The 21375-nt window shown below is 35.2% G+C and overlaps 3 protein-coding genes across 6 annotated transcripts in view; 1 reads left to right on the top strand and 2 right to left on the bottom strand.

Annotated features, from left to right (window-relative positions):
* The window catches only part of LOC106788321 (serine proteinase stubble-like), a 41718-nt gene extending 33962 nt beyond the window's left edge, over positions 1-7756 (top strand). For 2 of the 4 annotated variants that reach the window (XM_014751484.1, XM_014751485.1), the window contains exons 2-9: positions 211-300; positions 2786-3747; positions 3869-4131; positions 4443-4809; positions 5112-5623; positions 5989-6286; positions 6384-6509; positions 6907-7756. In XM_014751484.1, coding sequence (XP_014606970.1) covers positions 219-300; positions 2786-3747; positions 3869-4131; positions 4443-4809; positions 5112-5623; positions 5989-6286; positions 6384-6509; positions 6907-7065 — 2769 coding nt within the window. In that variant the 5' untranslated portion in view covers positions 211-218 and the 3' untranslated portion in view covers positions 7066-7756. The remainder of the gene's footprint in view (positions 1-210; positions 301-2785; positions 3748-3868; positions 4132-4442; positions 4810-5111; positions 5624-5988; positions 6287-6383; positions 6510-6906) is intronic. The other 2 variants (XM_014751486.1, XM_014751487.1) reach the window with 2 other exon arrangements.
* Positions 7757-8229: 473 nt separating this feature from the next.
* LOC106788324 lies at positions 8230-14052 on the bottom strand. The gene is made up of 7 exons (XM_014751489.1): positions 13555-14052; positions 12882-13183; positions 11525-12638; positions 11231-11436; positions 10750-10935; positions 10113-10254; positions 8230-8498 (listed from the first exon to the last, which is right to left on the bottom strand). Exons 1-7 carry the CDS (start codon positions 13589-13591, stop codon positions 8359-8361), a joined length of 2127 nt encoding a protein of 708 aa, XP_014606975.1. The 5' UTR covers positions 13592-14052; the 3' UTR covers positions 8230-8358.
* A 1176-nt stretch (positions 14053-15228) lies between these two features.
* On the bottom strand, positions 15229-20452 carry LOC106788298. Its single transcript, XM_014751442.1, has 15 exons — positions 20231-20452; positions 19594-19755; positions 19409-19504; positions 19138-19287; positions 18787-19010; positions 18466-18630; positions 18208-18375; positions 17894-18127; positions 17646-17825; positions 16940-17170; positions 16547-16694; positions 15949-16300; positions 15742-15873; positions 15461-15621; positions 15229-15326 (listed from the first exon to the last, which is right to left on the bottom strand). The coding sequence occupies exons 1-15, from the start codon at positions 20337-20339 to the stop codon at positions 15229-15231; spliced, it is 2610 nt and encodes an 869-aa protein (XP_014606928.1). The 5' UTR covers positions 20340-20452.
* Between the last annotated feature and the right edge of the window lie 923 nt (positions 20453-21375).

Here is a 21375-nt window from a genome sequence, read left to right as displayed (position 1 = left end):
ATGAATAACTATTAAATTGTAATTTATAAATTACTTTGAATTAAAAATATATATATATATATATATATAATACTTTATTCTTTGATCAACTTGATATAAAGATACGATATTAAATGACAATAAATCTCATTGTCAGAGATAAAAAGAGAAAGAGAGAGAGAGACATTGACGCGATGGTTCGACTAAAACGAATGACATTGATGTTTTCAGGGATCAGGATGCGGTGGATCGGTTACGTGGCCACAATTCTCTGGTGGTCGGGCATCGCCAGGTCTCTCAGCACGCTGAATCGAGGTCACAGTCAGTAATACTCCTTTTGGTGTTTTAACGTATTACACACATGGTTTCGGTGTTCCTTGCTCGGCGGTAAACGTTTGTGTAACTTTCGAGTTGGGATCATCGAAGCCCATTAGCCGATATAAGATTTTACATGGTCATTTAACTCTGGTGTGTCAAAGAGAAAGAATATTTTCTATTTTTTTTTCTTCTTCTTCTTCTTGCTTATATTACTGACAGAAATAAAAGATCCGTGTCTTTTACTACTACTACTACTACTACTACTACTATTACTACTTTTTTCCTCTACTTCTCTTTCACATTCTCAATCTCATTCTCATTCTCATTCTCATTCTCTACCTTTCTCTGTCTATACTCACCTTCAATTATCTTCAATCTCCGTTTTACCCAAGGGTGGATTCCTTTTCTCAAATGTGTAACGCCTAATTGGAAAGAGAAATCGGTCAAGGTGCAGCCAGCCGTGTTTGAGCGTGAGAAAAGAAAAGCGAATGAAAGAAAAAGAGAGAAAGAGAGAGAGAGAGAGAGAGAGAGAGAGAGAGGGAGAGGGAGACTACGTAAACGTCGTCGTCTGACTTTCTGTTGATTCGAAGAAAGACAACCTGGAACAAAAACTATTCGAGAAAAAACCATTCGTAACGATTAACCACCACCTTGTCTCCTCATAACCCACCCCACCCTGAACCTTCTCAGAGAACGAACAAAATTTAACTCATAACCGACATTTAACACGGCACGTAGTTTAATTTAATTACGAAATCTCCACGGTTAATCTAAGACAAGTGTTTCACCTTGTTTTTTTTTTTAAAAGATATTACATTCGTTAGATACGAATGCAAATTTTTGATAGAAAACACTATAGAGTTTAACAAAAAAAATTTCACATCTTAATTTAATTGAAATTATTAAATATTTGCTATACGTTTCATCACGTCTCATATTTTTTTGCCTATACCCGTTGCATACGAGTTTTGACAAACGGAAAAAAAAGAAATAGAAAAAAGAAATGCATTGCGGTGTCAAAAGACGTTAGTAATTTACGTTTCCGCGTAACAACATAGCGTACGTGTAACTAGAAGAAGAAACGACATGGTTAACGACCTGGCCCAGGTTTACGCGCATACGTACCTGTCTCTCTCTCTCTCTCTCTCTCTCCATTCCCGCAATTAAAAAACCTCGAAGTATTTTCTGCCTCTTATATATATATATCTCTCTCTTTTTTCTTTTCCTTTTTATTTTATATTTTTTTTCATTTTATTTTCTCTACTCTTTTTTTCTTTCCTTTATTTTTTTTCCTTTTGGTTATTCGCCGAAGCTCGCAGGTAAGCGTGCGCGTGCTTATCGACAAGTGGTACACTTTCACCTAGCAGCAAGACGAAGACGCGACATCGAGGGGGACAACGGAGTTCATCCACGATGCACTTTAATGACATTTCCGACAACAGGTTTCCTTTCGGGAATAAAATAAAATTCATTTGAAACTCGTATAATTTTAAAAATAAACGTTTCTCTCACATTCGTCCGTAATTCGAATGAAAATGAATAAATCGTGGATGTAAATTTGAAAATTCAAAATTATGTGAAATAAATATGTATATATAAGATCAATCGAATGAAAAATATATTAACAATTTAAATAATATAGATAAAGATACACCTGTGTGAAACGTATAGGTGTGTATTTATCGTTTGTTAAAAGAAAAATAATAATAATAATAAATTGTTTTTTTGTATCTTTTCTTTTTGTTGTTGTTATGCGTCGCCAAAGATCAATGGAATCGATGATTAAATACGAGGAAACACGCGGCAAATTTATAACCGTTAAATCTTGTCTCCTTTACTACGGCGAGAGTAACTTGACTTGGATGATGGTAATGGTAGTGGTGGTGGTGTAATAGTAGCTCGCATGCATTCTGCGATTCTTCATGATAAAAGTATCGAAAGCCGGCGCGTAGAGAGGTGTCTTTTTCTCGAAATAATAATCCCGTCCGTTGGAGCGAACAAATACCGAACGACTAATAGGTAAATTCAATTAAGGAAACCGCTAGAAGTAGAAATGCTAGGTGAAGGAGTGTTACGCATCGATTTGCTTCCACACGATACACGCACGCATACACACGCCTAGGACGTAATATACACACACATATATTTATATATATATATATAGACTTGTCGTGCGCCAAACGTATAACTCCTGCTAGATTATCGCGAGAGCGAAGTAACCGTTCATTAGACACCCGATATAATCTCCACGGTCGTTAGATTTTATCGTGACCCTGAGCGCACGATGTCCGTTCGACGATCGTATTACATGCATTACTTGCACTTACCGGTGCTCCTCGTTCAGCTACTTGTAGTTATAGCTCGGTTGGTATATCAACTTTTACGGTTCTGCACCCATGACCGAGAACCTAAAAAAAGAGTAACCACCCAACGTTTTGATTTTCCTCGATCGAACGAGATTGCGATCGTAGTTCTTGCTTGATCCTAGGCTACAAGATCAGTCCGAAGCCTTGCAAAGTGCCCGGTCCAGGTGGCCACGAAGGTACTTGCATGTTCGTCTGGGAGTGTATCAAATCGGAAGGCACGCACGTAGGTGTGTGCGTCGACACATTCATGTTCGGTAGCTGTTGCGTACACAATTCTACGGTTAACTCGATAGTCTCCCAAGGACATCAGTTGCATCAACAGGAACAAGATCATCGTCACGAGGAACAAGGAGATCTGCAACAACAACAACAACAACATCATCATCATCACCATCATCATCTTCATCATGAGTCGAATACTCTCAGGCCAGTACTAACGGAAGTACTGGGAAGTGAAACGACTAGGTTTACCTTGACCTCTCATACCAACTTCCCGGTCTCGAGTACTTCCAGGCCGAGTGCAGTTCATCAGCAGTCATCTTCTCACACTGGACTACACGCTTCACCGAGACCATTTAAAACACCTTCGAGTAACGTTGCTCGACCTTTGCAAAAGAGACCCCATGCAAAACCAACGTCCGAACATACTGACAGATTTCAGACTTCCGTTCTACCGGCTGGATCCTCTTCTTCTTCATCTTCTTCTTCTTCTTCTTCTTCTTCTTCTTCTTCTTATTGGGCCGACAATTCTCAGGGTACCAAAAAACCAAACTTCCATGAATCACAGTTGCCTCAACAAAAGATCAGGCCAGATGTCAACGCGGAGGATAAAGTTGATCTGCAATTTCAAGGACACCCAAATTATCAGGGCTTTAAGGATAAAGTGGGAAGTTCGCCGAATACACTCGTGATACGCTTACCTGGAAAGGAACATGCGTCGAACGATGGACAATCGAAGAGGCCTAACTGGCCGAACAACCAAAGACCCTCGGAGTCGAGACCAGATGACGACAAGGTTGAGGATGCTGATCTCAGCGTGCAGGAAACGATACATCGACCGTACGTCAATTCTGTTAATGAAAATGTAAGAAAAAAAAATATATCTATTATTTTTATTAGTATTAAATATAAACAAGTATATGCATATATATATTGGTATTTTATATATTATTTACGAGATATATTAATTTATTATTTCTTATTAGGAACCCATGAAAAATCAGCATTCCAATATAAATCTCATACACACCGAACGACCGCAATGGGCCACAAAACCAGCTACCCTGAAACCATTGACGGATTTCTCCAAGCCGTATTTCTCAATCAAGACTACAACATTTCGACCAGTTTCTTTGAGCAGTCAAACCGATGCGAGACCAAGCTTCGTTCTGAAACCCAATAACTCGGACGTGTCCCTAAAAACAACCACATCACCAAGACCTACGTACTTCAACAGTCAACCAACCAGGTATCCGACTACGTGGTCGAGTAATCAAACTTGCGAATATTGTTGTAATTAAAAAAAAGAAAAAAAATGGGAGGTGGGGGGAGGGCGGGAAGAATCTAGAGGGAAAGTTATGAAAATGTGGAAAAATGAATTGAAAAAACTCATATCGATCTTTATCGGGTTGGAATTTTGCTTCTAATTACACGCCGCGTTGCGTTCCATATCTCTATTTTATTTATTATCGATTACGCTTAACAAGATATAAAAGAAAAGTACTAGGAGTGGAGATGAAAGTTTCCGAGCCAACGCTTAAAACTTTTCTTTCATTCTAGCGCAGCCGGATCCGTACCACAAACCTCTCACTGGCAAGTTACCACAGAGCCGGCGTTTGTAACGAAGCAAAGACCTTCGTCATCGTCTTCGTCCACCTCGTCGTTGTCCTCAACCTCATCCTCGTCCTCCTTCTCCCCCGCCTCCACCTCCACCACCTCGTCAACCTTCTCTTCATCGGCAAAACCGTCAACCACGTTTGAAACTACCAGACCTTTCGGTGCTAGCTCTTATTTTTGGTCGGAAAACAGCTGGACTCCACCCAGGCCGTCATTGAAACCACACTGGACCGATAATCCTAGTTTGATGCAAAACGGACCCGAGAGTTTTCCTCATCAAGCGAATTTCAAACCTACCGAATCACAAGAAGTACGTTTTGCATGGTCATCAAAAAATCCTTGTTATTTAATTATTCAAATATTGATTTTATTAATATCTCGCGATCGAGTGTTTGAATAATAATTAAAACAAATTTTTAAATAATACTAATACAAAATAAAACTAATCTCTCGTTTTGACCTGTGTTTCCTTCGTTTTCGTAGGAAAAAAAAAAAAAGAAAAGAAACGATTGTTCTTTAAAAACGTAATTACCCTTATCCCACCATACTTTGTTTACGGAAACGAAATTAACCTTCTTCTTACTACTTATGTGCTCACCTTATTCCTCTTAGAATACCGAATACCACAAACCCGTGGGTTCGGCGCACTACATAACAACGTCCCACTTTGAGACCTCAACGAGAACGAGACCGACGAAGAAGACCACAACGTCGACCACTAGCACGACAACAACGACTACCACTAGTACAACAACTACTACTACAACTACCAGTACAACTACGACTACTACGGAAAAACCATCTACTACGACTGCAACTACGTCTACTACAAAGTCTACGGAATCGATGTTAAAATCAACAACTCCGGAGGCCATTACGAAGACAGGAACGATGATGACGGTATCAGCGGTAGCTGACAATAAGGGCACGCAATGCGGTGTCCCTCCGCTTTTTCCACTTCCCGAAACCAGGATCGTCGGTGGCAAGGATGCACCGTTCGGTCGATGGCCTTGGCAGGTGTCGGTTAGGCGTACGTCCTTCTTCGGTTTTTCAAGTACTCATCGTTGCGGCGGTGCGGTACTCAATGAAAATTGGATCGCTACTGCGGGTCATTGTGTCGACGAGTAAGTACGAATTATGATAATTATTATTCACAAAATGATTACACATTATTCTATCTTTTATCAATCAATTTTAATAAATTCTCATGTCAAAAAAGCGCGCGCGTAACACGACTGATTTCCGTCGAATGATTCTGATCGATATAAATTTGTTTATCACGAATAACATCATTTTTTTTACGCTTAAATGAATGTTTTTTGTGATAAAAAGGTATCTTAGGGAATTTGGACATTCAAAAGAAATAGAACTTCGTTTTGATAAGTTGAACGTTTCGTCCCTTTATATATTGGGTTTATTAATAATTTTATTTTTAGACGAGAGAAACAACTAGTTGTTTGTGATGTGTTGTTTTTTCTTTTTTGTTTAGCTTGCTGACATCACAAATTCGAATACGTGTCGGGGAATATGATTTCTCATCGGTCCAGGAACGTTTGCCCTACGTCGAACGTGGAGTTGCCAAGAAAGTGGTTCACCCGAAATACAATTTCTTTACTTACGAGTACGATCTTGCATTGGTCAGATTGGAAAGTTCATTGACCTTCGCACCCCACATATCGCCAATATGCCTGCCAGCTACCGACGATCTTCTTATAGGAGAAAACGCGACCGTCACTGGATGGGGAAGATTGAGCGAAGGTGGAACCTTACCTTCCGTGCTTCAAGAGGTTGTCGTTTTTCTTATACTCCTTTCATCCTTTCCAACTAAACACATTCCCGTCTAATCTCTATGCCTATTTGTCAACGTGCTTTCTGTGATTCCAGGTTTCTGTGCCGATCGTTAGCAACGACAGGTGTAAGTCGATGTTCCTCAGGGCGGGCAGACACGAATTTATACCGGACATATTCTTGTGTGCCGGTTACGAAACTGGAGGACAGGATTCTTGTCAGGTAATTTTATATTCATTCCAATTTTTTTTTACGAATTTATTAAATATACACATTTTTTCTCGATGATAATATTAGATTTTTAAAAAAATGTCGAATAGACTACAAGATTATATTAAATATTATCAACGATCATCCAATTAATTTTTTGGAATTTCATATATTGATCTTAATTATTATCAATTTAATATTCAAACACAAATATTGATCGAGCAACGTTAATACACGATTGAAAATATGAATGAATGATTCCCAATCGTAGAAACGAAAGATAAAAATTGTATGCTGTTCGATTACAGGAATGACTGTAAAAAAAGATTGATAGAATGAAATAAGTTTAATATAAGTGTCACTCAATTTCGTAAATATGTTAAATAGAAAATTCTTTGTTTTCACACAGGGCGACTCGGGTGGTCCTCTTCAAGTACGCGGAAAAGATGGTAGATATTTTCTAGCTGGAATAATATCTTGGGGTATAGGATGTGCCGAAGCCAACTTACCAGGCGTATGTACGAGAATATCCAAGTTCGTACCTTGGATATTGAAAAACGTGACATGACGTCTCGGGCTTATTTATACGGACGTCGATTTATTTTGTTTTTTATTTCAAAGACAAATCTTCGTCAACGGTTCCTAATCGTCGATGCGTCGATAAATGATGATGATAATGATGATGATGATGATGATGATGATGATGCTCGCGAAATGCAAATATCAATTAACACGTTATCCTTTCTATCGTGGTAGGCGGGGATAGGGGGGGGGGGAGGATATTGAGCAAAAAACATGTCACTCATCTTATTACATTGAAAAAGAAAGAAAATGTTATTGATTTTGCTATTAGGAAATCGTTTATATTCGTATACGAAAAAAATGTTGTTTAAAGGATAAAACATCATCATGAGAAAAATGTACGTCGTTGCACGTTGCACAAGATGATCGAGTTTTATCAATGATCGTGTCGTTGTTTTTTTATGACGTTGTCCTTTTAATTGAAAATGACAAGAAAGTAAAATACGAGCTGCAAGTTCGGTGTCAGGAACGAAAGGAACGTCCCCGCGCTTTATTCGCGCTCGTGATAGAACTGTATTTATACGATTAAGATGATAATATATTTTTTAGACGATAAGAAATAAAATAATTAAACGTGTCCTGTGTTAAACGAATCATCGAACAAACGAATGGATTCAAAACTTTTCGCGTACGATAGAAAAATATGATAATATTTGTAATCTTTGTAAGAAAATTAATATGGATCGAATGAAAAAATCCTGAATTATTATTATATTTCGATTGAATTATTATCGTTATTTTATCTATAACTCGTTGTTGTCTCTTAAGATTATCTGCAATATGTCGATTATTATTTCGTATTTGAATCAACGAAAAAAGCTGAGATATCTTGCCCCGTTCTTTACGACATTTTATTAACGATAATAATTATTGTCAATGTTCTTACTTTCTTTTGTTCGATTTTCGATTCGTCCTTCTTCTTCTTCTTCTCCTCTTTCTTCTTCTTTTTTTTCTTCTTCTTCTTGACAAACAGGTAAACTTGTACAGCGCACAGTGAACAATTGTAGACTAAAAAAAGGTATGTGTGCGAAATAGAGAAAAAGGAAACTTAAGTAAATAAATATATATATATATATATAAATATATATATGTATACTTGTTTATAAGTTTGTAATTATTTATAAGAGTCGTCAAATAAATATACGTTTATTATTACTTTGGAAAGTTTTTCATTTCATTTCGTTTGTTCATTTACTCGAACATACTCGTTTAATCATTATCGAATGATCATCGTATCTAATTCCCGTTGAAATTAATTAATTAATTATCGATGTTAATTCTAAATGATTCTTGAATTAAGAGGATCATCCACTTTACCGGCAATCAATGTTACCGATGTTTCAGTATCGATGATAAAATAAAGAAACGGATGAACGACTGTGAAAGGCACTGGTCCGGCACGTTCGAATAAACCATTTCCTACAAATGATATTATATTTTATTATTTCAACGTTATTAAAATATAAATACAAGAATTATGTTAAACAAATATAGAACTTACGAGTATATTATTGCACGTAAAAAAAAGTATTTGCTATTCAGGAAAAAAACTCGTGTAATAAGATAATTATTAAAAGATATACTCATCTTTTACATGTGAACAAATTAATATACAAAAATATACTCATAAATAAAACATTTTTTAAACAATAATTCTCGTTTTATATTAATAAAATTATCATGCTATTAGTTTAAAAAAAAAAATTCTAATAATAAGTGTACAGATGCAGCAAGGATAAGGTAATTAACAAATCAAATGCACAAACACATACATATTAAAAGAACTATATAAATTGTCGATAACCAACAGGTAAAATATAATAATAATAATAATAATAAAAATGTTAAATTACGAAAAGATTTCGCGCAAGGTCTTTTACTTCGTTTCTTTTTTCTGACTCACCCAGGATATCAGCTATTAAATTAAACGAACTTTACAACAATACTGAGAAATATTCTCTATAGTAAACGATACTCTCTACTAAATCTCACTCAAACCCTGAGCTCAACGTTACAAGTAATTATAATAAATGCTAAATAAAATGCTTCATTTGAAAATTACAGATGATCGTACGCTTAATAATATTTCAAATGACACGATTAAAAAAAAAAAAAAAGAAATTGATCGGTAAGAGAAACTCGAATTATTATTTCAAAGTAAAATTTAACTAAATAACACACGAATATTATAATTTGATACGAACTACTTTAACATTTTTACCTTCGTAATGTTAACTTTCAAAAAAAAAAAAAACCAAGAATCGTAGCACGTAATTTCAAAGAAACGCATAATGCGTTTCGGTAATGTGGTTTAACAAATCTTTTACCATCGTTAACGACGATAATAACGCACCTATTTTTCTAACGTTAGAGAGGGGAGAGTTGGGGGAGGAGTCAATAAAGAAAACGAAGGTAGAATGAAAAGCAAAAAAAAAAGGAAAAAAAAAACCAACAATCGGGCAACGCGCCAGTAGTAATAACCGGCCATTGTCGAACCTTACGTACGTGTCGGAGAGAAGGGAATGACGTAGGAAGGTTTGTCATTTACAAATTGTCATACGAGATCTTTCCGATAGGAACAACGAGCAAAGGCGAAACAAATTGCAATTTTACTCTCTGGTTGCGACAAATTGTTGCAACGTAATCATTCACCTGCCTCCCCTCCCCTGGCCATTCAACGTTTTTTCTTTTAGAATACTTGTCAACCGACAAACGTAAGTACGTTGTTCGTATCACGAATGTTAAAATAAACATTATACAATGCGATTTTACATGAACGAACAAAATCTCGTTCGTTGAATAAATTTTCGAATTGGAAAAAATCAGACCGAAAGAGAAAAAAAGTGTTTCGAAAAGAAACGGTCAAGGTTGATAAGTTAAAAAGAAAAAAAAATATATATATGTTAGGAAGATAGTGTGCAACAGTATGTACAAAGCATAGAATAAAACCTGAATGAAGTAGGAAACGGTAAGAATCCCGACGAGGTTGTACGATGGAAGGAAGAATCGTTGATTCGATATTAGTTGACTCACGAGAGTGGGTCCTGTCCGGTTTCATGTAATTCCTTATATTAACACCTATGCTTTGTTGAACGTCTCTAACGTAGACACCCAAATCCGGAGTCATCGGTGACAAGTCGGCTACTCTTGGCTCGAAAACATCTGTTATTCCAAGCTATCATAATAAAACACAAAGAAACGTTCAGAATCAATTTTCTATATCTGACAAATAATAAAATCTAACTATAAGTCGAATGAAAGAGAAAGAAAAACAGAGAGAGAAAATGAAAAAAAAAAAAGAAAAAACCAAGCAAATATTTCGTACGACATCGTAGAAACGAGCGCTAAATGATTCCGAGAGAAATAATGACTTTTGATTTTTTTTTTCGCAGAAAAGGTATATAGAATGAAGATTTTTAAACGAATTAACGCGATCAAGTAATTAGAAATTTAATGTCCGAGACTAATGATGCAATATCGAGCAACCTAACCCGGAAGATAGAAATAATAATCGCTTTTGAAATTGTCTTGTATAGGTTTTTTTATTATTGTTCTTTTTTTTTTGGAACACGCTACAATGACCACCGAGACGTTTTAAACGACATTGGGATGAAGAATGTGTGTGAAAAAAAAGTAGAAATAAAAAAAAAAAGGATAATTGATTACTCACTCTTTGAAGGAAAGGCGTAAGGGTGACAAAACCCCGTAGCATGAAGGAAGGTATGGTGGCCCTGACCCAAGCTGGTTGCAATTGCTTCCGTAACCATCTCAATGACTTCCCGCCGAGATTTCTCGCAAGACGATGCGTATCTGTTCTATCCGTTGGCATAAGAAGAAGAATGTTGTATCTCGGATCCTTGAGCAAAAAGAAGAAGAAGAATCTTTCATCGTGTTCCATGAGACAAACCACAACAGGAAGAAAGCTTATAATAATCTTTTTCAAATACGCGTTCTTCTTAGTCCCTTCAATTTAAAAGTAAAAAACACGATGTGTATCCAATCATCCAATGAGTTAAGCATTTCATTTTTTGAAAACAAAAACAAAAAAAAGGAGATACTTCAACGAGACACTTAAGCACAGCCACAATACTATCCTGTATAATTGAATTCGTACATTCGTATTTGTTTGAAAAAACAATTTTGCGGCTTACGTCCAAGGGAAATTCAACAGCAACAGCTTGCAACGATGGAAAGTACGCAAAAGGTAGAACCGCAACGTATCTGGTGGCCATTACCGAGGACACGTCGCAACCGTTCACCAGAAATGATATTTCGGTGGAATCCCTAACGGAAGCTTCGTTTTTGACGATCGGATTGGTTTTCCAAATGCCAAGATCCTGCATCCAAATACCCTCGTCTGATAAAAAAACAAATTGGAATAAGATTAATGATCATCATGTGATCGTACGTTATAATCTATAATAAATAATTAATAATAACAATACCTGGATAACTGGAGAAGTAGCCTCGGGAATTTCTAGTATTTCGTTTGCGAAGCCGATTCCCCGAGGCATCTGGTAAGGTAACTGGAACAGTGGTAGTACCTTGTTGTCCATCCTGGTTCATCATAGAATTCGTAGTTCCAAGGTCCACAATACCGAGCATGGTAATTGGTCCACCCGTTGTCGGCTGATTTGTCGAAACGGTACTTTCCTCGGTGGGAGTTACGACCTCGAGATTACTCGGCATGCTTGCCGTTAAGTCGGAAACCGAAGTCGTTGTTATGTTAGTTTGGATCGGTGTCGACGATATATCCATAGGCAAGGTCATTGCCTCGGTCTGACCACCGGTCGAATCCATTGAACTACCTTGCATATCCAAAGATGTTACTGGTGCAATTATCGTAGTAACAGTTAACGTACTCGTTGGCGTCATCGTGTTTCCCACATTTTCCATTGAATTCGTAGTAGCAGTGTTAACCGTTGTCTGAGAGTCACCTATCATCATTGTCGTCGTCGTCATCGTTGTAGTTGTATCAGGAATATTCGATATGATTGTACTAGTAGCTCCGATAGTTGTTTGGCCGACCATCTTTGTACTTTGCATTGTCTCCGACGGCATTGTAACAGCCGGCATTTGTGTAGAAACTGGCGAATTTGGAGACATAGTTTCCATATTAACGTCGGATGCAGTTGTTGGAAAGGTATTAGCCTCGGTCACGTTGGAAATCGTAGTAGTAGTAATATTAGATAATTGCGTTAGACTGTCCGATACCATTTTCTCATCGATCGTAGTTCCAAATGTTTCGGTCATAGGAGATATCGTTGAAGTTACGGGTAACTCTGTAGACTCTGTGATAACTGTAGGGGAAACTGAGGGTTGACTAACGTCGATTATAATTGTTGTTGGTTTAGTCGAATCCTCTGATTCGGTGATAGGTGCATTTGTAGATTCGGTAATTGGTGCAAACGTTGTCGTCGTATCGTTTAATTCTTTATCATCTGTGTCGGATAAATTGAATCCGTAAAATCGTAAGATATCTTCGTATTCTGTTCGAAGTTTCGTATTTTCTTTGTTTAACGTTAAACCACCCAAAAAACCGTCGGCGTTCAGGTAAGTCTTGAAGAAGAGAAAAAGAAAAAACAAGAAAAATAATTAATTCATTGAAGCAGCAAAATACACACGACTTGACGACGTTTCTTTCGAAGAAATTTCGTAACCTCGATAAAAAAAAAAAGAACATTATAAACTAAACGATAAAAAAAAAAGGGGGGGGGAAAGAAAACTAATGTCGCGAAACGAGCCACGATCTATATCGAAAATTATTATTTACGCAACATTGCAAATCATTAGAATTCTTACTCTTAGTCGACGATGAATATCACGAAAACCAATTCTTGTGATATCTCGATCGTGTGGCAGAGCCAATGCATCTGTTATCTGACGACTTCCACCGCCAGCCGATCCTTCGTAAAGTGCAGCAAGAACGAATGCAACTCCGATCGGTGAAAATGCAACATTTCCAATATTATTGTATTGTTGAAGTATCCTCACCCCCAGATCGTTGACAATATCGGTAACAACGTCGACTGGTCGACGTGCAACCGGTTGATACCAACCATCGAAATCTGTTTCTTGATACGAGTGTGCGATACCGGATGACACTGATAATAAAAAAGAACAAAAAAAGATACACAAAATTATCTCTAATAATATATTTATATTACTAAATATTAATATTTAAGAAAATCTATGTCAAAGTATTTGCAATTATTTTAATACTATTATTCAATATATCATTTCTTATTAACATTTTGAATCAACCAACAATTATTGTCCATAAATGCCACGAGCTAAAGAATAACAAAAAAAAAAAAAAAAAAAAAAAAAAAAAAAAACATCAAGAAGGAAATCAAAGAATAACAGGCGTTAAAATATCAAACGAACAAAAAAATAAAAACACACATCTCGTAAAAATAAGAATCACGGTATATGTAAATGAAAAAGAAAAAATAATAAAAAGCATAATACTTACGTTGCAATAATAAGATACAGATCGGTGTTAGTCCCATTTCTTTTTATTTCTCGTTTTACTCTCACGTGACGTTCTTCTTCAACTTTGGATCTGGTTCTCTCTCTCTCTCTCTCTCTCTTTCTTTCTCTCGGTATTCGTAAGAGTTGATCTCACCTCATGGGGATCGGCAAACGACTCATCGAACCGTAATTTCTCGATTAACTGAAAGACTATAAGACTGCAAAAGTATAGTTAAGAACTCGTCGTGTGCTCGTTTATCCGAGTTCAGTGACGACGTCGGCGTTTATTAGGATTAGTCCTAGTCTCGCGGGTTCTACGACTGAACTGGCTCGCAGATGGCTCACACCGCCAGTTCCGAGCTCGCTGCCGGCCATTCCAGGATTTTTTCAACGGCAAGGTCATCAGGTGGACAACCCCGCATCCTGCCGTTCCTCCTCCTATCGCTTTCCCACCTACCAACGTTCGATCTTTTTCCTAGCTTTTTGACATAAACCTAATTGTGTACCCTTCTTGTTTTCCCTTTTTTTCCTTTTTACTTTCCATTCTTTATTTTTACGTTTGTGTGTGTGTTTTTTTTTATTCCTCGAAAGATAAAATTCATTTGAATATATTTATAGGTGGTTTTATTTTTTCTCGAAAAGTGATAAGAAATTTTTTGGATACGCGCGTAAGTTTATTAGATATAATTCGTTCGTTTCTTAAGACAATTATGTTTTTTTCCTTTTAACACGAAGATCCATCATATAGTTATAGTAAATGTACGAAACAAGTTTTTCCAGTGATCTTTTATAATATCTCGTTATTCGCTATTACATAGTTAGTTGTTGTACTCTTACCGTGCCAAAACGTGTCGTTTAACTTCTCTCTAAACGTAGGAAGAGCCTATTACGTTTGAGCTTTTTTTTTTCCCCCTTTGCGTAATGTTTTTTGAGTATTACAGAAATGCAATATCCTGCTTTTCAACGATACCTTACTGCGTATTATATAGTTATAAATTTCGTTGATTGCGCGTTTCTAACGTAAGCGGTTGAAAAAACACGCCATGCGAAAACCCGGTTTTCGAGGAAGACAGTTTGAAAAAGAAGAAGAAGAACAAGAAGAACAAGAAGAAGAAGAAGAGGAAGAAGAAGAAGAAGAAGAAAAGGATATATCCACAGCAAATACGTTATGTAATTTCATGACTTTTACCTTGCTTACCAGGTAAGCACCACCATCACACAAATCGTTGCTAAATACATTGAGAGGATCGACAGTGAGGGGCCTCACGTGCGATAATTAACTCGCACTTGCAATTCCCCATCACACGGTATAATAATATTACGCGCGTGCAGGACCTTTTCCGTTTGCCGACCATTTCCGCCGATCCATCGTCGAAATCCTAGGATAATCAACTTGGACTTGAGCAACCATAAGAGTTGCAAACCTAAACTCAAGAAGTCTGGTTTCCGTTTAACCATAAAACAATAAAGACCGGTAAACCGATATTTCTCTAATTGTAAGACTTCGTTTCTAAACATTGTTGCAAGAATAATTCTAGTTTATTCTCCTCTATATTATTATTATTATTATTATTATTATTATTATTAATATTATTGTAAGAACGTTAAGATTATAACAATTATAATGATCTTACGTAGAGACACGTGTGTGTATTCCTTTAAGAAAAAATTCTATTTAGGATACAAACGGTTGGATCAATTTACGTTGCTTCAATACTTTACGTCTATGCCAATAAAATTCCCAGCAGAGAAATATGATCGCTAAAACTATTCCTGTTGAAAATTAATTTAATTTATTGTTGTTGTTGTTGTTGTTTTTTTTTTTCTTTTTTCTTTTTTCTCATATTCTATTGCACACATTATATTTTTATTTAATCGCTAATCTTTCATAATTATTATCATATTACCTATGAAAAGTACGAAAAATATTCCTTGCATATCGGCCACGTTGACCTTACGTTTGTCCACGATTTCGTTAGAATTTGCACCTACCCAACATTTATCCTTCGTAGGCATTTTTTCCGATATCCATTTATTTATTAAACCGGATTCGTACATACGGTGCAATCTTTAATATAAAACAAGAAAAGAGAAAAACAAATTATTTCTATCGCAATAAAACTTATTCAAAAGATGTTGCTTATTTTTCTTTTTATTTTATTTGAAAAAATTGTAAAATCTCTCTTACTCGCTGTTTATGATCGACAAATAAGGACTGTTGTTAGGAACGATCATCGCAATAGGTTCAGCCATGAACTCTTCGGTACTCAAAGAAAAATGACAAACACCGCTGGATAACAAATCCTTTCTCATTAAAAACCTATCGTTAGAAAATAATTATTATTTATTTGAACGCGAATAAAATTTTCAAATAGATAGATATATATATATGTACCGCAAGGAACTTCTCCAATCAATAAAAACGTGTTTGCCTTCTTTAACTCGTCTAATAATATCTGTCTCCTCCGTATCGTTATGCCTTTCTGAACGAGAAAGTAACAAACGATATTGTTCGTTTTCCGAATTTTGTAAATATTCCTCGAGAAAGCTACCATTCGGGAAACCCCATGTTAATCTATCCTTGTGTACGAGAAGATCGTCTACCGTTAAAATTGGGTCGTCCATTTTCGGGAATGTCAGAAATGCAATTAAGCTTCCGGAGTAAGTTGCTACAAGAACTGTTACGACCAACCACCAAATACCCACCAATATGCGCGCGCTATCTGATTTAGGCAAATACATTCCTCCTAAAATCGAAACTATATAATATTAGCAACCAATCCTTCTATGTATGGTGCATGAAAATATGTCTAAGATTTATTGTAATATATCAATAATTATTATTAAATTGTTAATATATTAATCACGAATTTTTATTTCCATTTGTTTCTGATTAAATGAAAATAAAAAAGAAAAGAAGAATTCTTTTTTTTTTTCTTTTCAATTATATTAAAGATAATAAATGAAAGAAGAAGAAGAAGATGAATAATTACCTTGCTGAAGAAGCGCACCATAGACATACCAGACACATTGCCAAGATGAATTCAAGCCGGATGTTTTCGTACTACTTGGACTGTACTTGTGAACCAGGTATAAGATTGGACCCATTATAATAATAGCTGCGGCCAGACATGCCCAGGTCTGAAAGAGAAGACGAACAACCGTGAATGGTATAACATGCGTAAATTCAAAAGATACAACGTCAAAACTTTATTGGTTTAACTTTGGTAATTTGACCAGTCAGAAATTCGATAGTTTTAACGTAAACGTCTATTTCAACATTAAGTTTCACTGTATTTAGGTAAGACAAGTAAAGTAAGTTTTCTCGAAGTTACTTAATTGAACTTTGGTATGAATGATGAACACTATCGTTAAATCGTATATACCTCTTTGGTGAATGGCGAAGTAAAGAGCAAAGCTCTCGACAATTGTGTCGGTCTTGACGTTAAGAAGCTATAAGTTTGAACGAAGATAGGTGTTGTGAAATTAATGGCATTCTTCTCAAGATCATTGACTGTATAGGCGCAAGCAGCGAGAAATACTTTTCTTGTTCGAACCATTTCTAACACCTCTTCCGGTAATTTTCTCGTTGCTGATGTCAAAGTTCCGTACGGTCTCTACAAATTTGTATACGTTGTATATATATTAGATTTTAATTTAATTTTAAATTTAAATAGTGCGCCTAGATATAGATTTCACATCATACATGGTCGGTAATGATGGTTGCAAATATCACTTATCGGTAAGAAATTTTTGTCGATGCCCCCTTAAATAGGCAACCCGTTCATACGAGTATTAAAAAATTCTTATTGTCTATTATCAGGGGCTTTAGAAGAAGTTTCTTACTGATGGGAGTAATAATTAAACGTGTCTGGAAAAAGGAGGCTGCGTTATATAATGCAAACTTTATAAGAGAACCAGAAAAAGTTATGACAAGTGAAATCATTGCTAATGCAACATAGACCCTTCTTCTATTATACAAAAATTGAATATCATGTGGTATACCCTAGAATACGTAACATTCTTCCAAATTCTTCCATTGATTTACATTTTCTGTCAGAATTAAAAATTAATCAACATGAAAAAACTGACCTCTCCAACTTTTAACGTTTTAGTAGAACCACGAGCTTTCGTGTTATTTCCAATTTTCGGAACAATAACCGCGTATGTAAAATTTAATTTTTTACTCAGATATTTGATCACGTCGAATACTAATCCACCATAAATCAACCTGTTGTTCTTCACCGCGTTTACCATTTGCCACGGTGGATTCTAAAAGAAACAAAAAAACGATATTAATGAAGTTAAATATGTTTTTGATTATATCAAAGTTTACTCACGTGAAAAGTCACTATTGGTAAACTTATACCCCTAAATCCATGCTCAACGTGAGGGAATATTACGTCAGACAAATTAACACCACGTTTTGGCATCCAAGTGCCCGATTCTATAAGAATAGCAGCCTTTCTATAATGAAGGAAATAAGTTCCCCAAGTAATAGCCGAAGAAATTTTCCAAACCAAACAATCCCCGCATTTTCTATCAGATACGTGTGACTTTTCTAAAAATTGCGCCTGAAAAATACAAAAGAAAACATTTCTGTTAATTATTAAACTCATTAACGAAAACAATTCTCAATAATAATAATCCTTACATCAATATACTTGAGAATGTGTCGATGTATTTGAAATTTGGTTGGTCTGAAAATTTCATGTTCCATATCGGTGATGTTCTCGGACAAATCATTCTTCATTTGGAATGAATTTTTCAAAGCATTCGCAAAATATCGAACAAAATCGTTGACATGACAGAGAAGATCGACCTAAAGAATATAAAATTTCTTGTTAATCGAGACTTATTCATCTCAAAATTATATTTTTTAAATAATATTTATATTAATCAAAAGGATTACATTGCAGGTACCATCAGATTTAGTGATATTATAAATAAGAGCAACGTTTCCACCCTCTGGCAATAAATCTGCAAGATATGTTACATTCGTCTTATTTCTTTTTTCGGCATCTGTGAGTACGTACAACCATTGATTACCGGAATGAACCAGTTTTAATGATTTAGCCTTTCAAAATAAAAAAAAATATATATATATATATATACATAAACATAAATATATGCACTGCCAATCTAACGGTTTAGGATTACCAAAAATGTTCACTACATACATTATACGAAATCGAATAAATTAATTAGAATAAAATTAACACGTTGATCTTACAACTTTCATAACATCTTTGATCGTATCGACGTTGACGATAATAAGGAAACAATTGCCCAGTTGTTGTATGTGAAAGTTACCAAGTATACCCCTTATATGTTGTCTCCTGACCCACTCAGAAGTAAAATGTTTAAAGGAAAATATCGACTTGGAAATAGTGTTCAACTTCGTATTCGGTAGATCACCCGTTATGGCTCGAATTACGTGATCTATTTTTTCTTTTTCTAAAACAACATAAAAAAAAAAGGAACAAAGAAGTTGCCACATATCCTTCATATCCTCGAGTGGACTGAAAAAAGGGGAATAAAAATAAAATTAAATTAAAATTGTACGTTTTTCTTTATCGATTACCAAAAGAGTCATCGTGTAAAATGATAACGTTTTTCCAAGACAATGCGTGAGCAGTACGAAGATCTAAAAAAATTTGTGGCAATTCTTCACCAGGAACAATCAACGGGACGCTTATACCATTGGTTATTCGAACTCGTGGACAGTTAGGATCTAAAATAATAATTAAGATTAATTGTTGGTCTATTTTAAGAAAAAAATTATTCGATCTAACGTTAAAAAAAAAAAATTATCCTGATTATTTATCATTTTCTCTAAATATCACTATATTTACCTGTTATCGCGAGATGTACAATTCCAGATTGTCGTGCTGATTCATGTAAATGCCACGTTTTATCACATGTCGCAATCGACAGCAGTACCGTGTAATCTGTAAAATCGTAACACAATCTCTCTCTCTCTCTCTCTCTCTCTCAATGATGGTACAAATAATTTATCTAATTTTAACGAACATCTTACCTTTGCGAAGATCAACGTTCGTGTCCTGCAATGCCCGTACAATTATATAACCCACGTGCATATCTTTATTTGCAATTTCGTTAATCGAATCTAAGATAATCGTACGTGCTTTCCGATAATCCAAGTTTTTTCCCGTGAAAAATCCTTTGTCAATGACGACAGCTACTTATAACAACATAATATTCAATAATTGAATACGATCAATTTTACTCGTAAATAACTATGATGCACAAGATATTTACTATGATAAGGAAGCAAGAAAAAAAAAAAAGGAAATGAAGATAAATAAAGAATGAGTTAGATTTAAAAATAATCATATAAAATCAATTATACGCTAATAGTTATGATGCACGAGAAAATACAACGATAAAGAAAGAAAGAAGAAAAAAAAACGAAGATAAAACAAGTTACCTTCGATGATAATTAAATACAATCAATTACAAATGAATCATTCTGATATACGAGAACTAATATTATATGATAATACTAAACAAAAAAAAATAAGAAAAGAAATTAAATTTAATAATAATGAGATAAAAAATCAATTACACGTGAATAACTATGATATACAAAATAGACACAAAAGTTTCTATATTAAAAATAAAAAGACAAATAAAGAAAGAGAAGATAGACGTACCCATAGTGGCATTCCTAAGTCTAGACAAAGGCAAAATATCCGAAGAAGCATCAGTGAATAGCAGCAAGACGGTGATGCTCAATAAAAGGAAGAAAAGGAAGGAAGTCATTACTATCGATGAACTTGATATGCGATCTCACCGATATATATCCACTTTCTACGTGTACATACTATATATATGTATATATACATACTCGGGAGAGACATTAATGAATAATAAAAAAGTTCATTACTTTCTTTCAGCCATTATATCGCGATGGTGGTTTGATCAGAACCAAACGTAATAACGATAGGGCGTGATATAATCCCTTTTTCTTTTTCACGAGCAACGTTTGTTTCTACAACGAATTCGACGGAAAGGTCGATCGTTCGTTCTCTCAATCAATTATTAAGAAACGATCGAATCTTTCGTGGAAATTGAAATAAGATGCATCATTGATCCAGTTATACTACACCTACAATCAGTTGATACACCCCACCAAGAGAGAGAGAGAGAGAGAGAAAGAAAGAAATATACACATAGACTTTTAACTTATTCCATAAACGTGGTCATTCTGTTTGAGGAAATTGAAACTACCGATTCGATATCGTTAATTGCATATAGATAACATTTTGTAGACCTTCTGTCCTTCGTAAAGAAACATTTTTCCCTATACAGGGTGTCTCTCAAAATTATTCATCTCTCTCCCTTTCTGAATTATACGATGTATTTATTTACATAAAAATTAAATAGAGATAAACAATATATAATATATTAAATATAGACGATAAAACAAGTCTGTGATAAGAAAAATAAAAAATAGAAATTAGAAAAAAAAGAATATTAAAAAGATAAAATATTTATTTTCAATGTATAGTATATGTGGCACGACGGTGCACCACTTCCGTACGATCAAGCAGTACGATAAGAAAGACCGCTTCCGTCGACTACATTCTTTACTACTTTCCAACATACGCTTTTAAGGATACCGCCAGAGAGACCATTAACAGAATAAATGATTATTTAATACAAAATTATATACACACATACGAGAATAATATGTGATATAAAATAATAATAAATATATATTAAACAAAAATAAGAGATGATTTTTTGAAAAAAGTAACATATTCGTTCCTCCTTTAACGGTTTCGCATTCGTGATA

Source organism: Polistes canadensis, unplaced genomic scaffold (assembly GCF_001313835.1).
Source record: "Polistes canadensis isolate GaletaPanama2010 unplaced genomic scaffold, ASM131383v1 scaffold_134, whole genome shotgun sequence".
In the NCBI taxonomy this organism is placed as follows: Eukaryota; Metazoa; Arthropoda; class Insecta; order Hymenoptera; family Vespidae; genus Polistes; species Polistes canadensis.
This window is presented reverse-complemented; position numbering and strand designations above follow the sequence as displayed.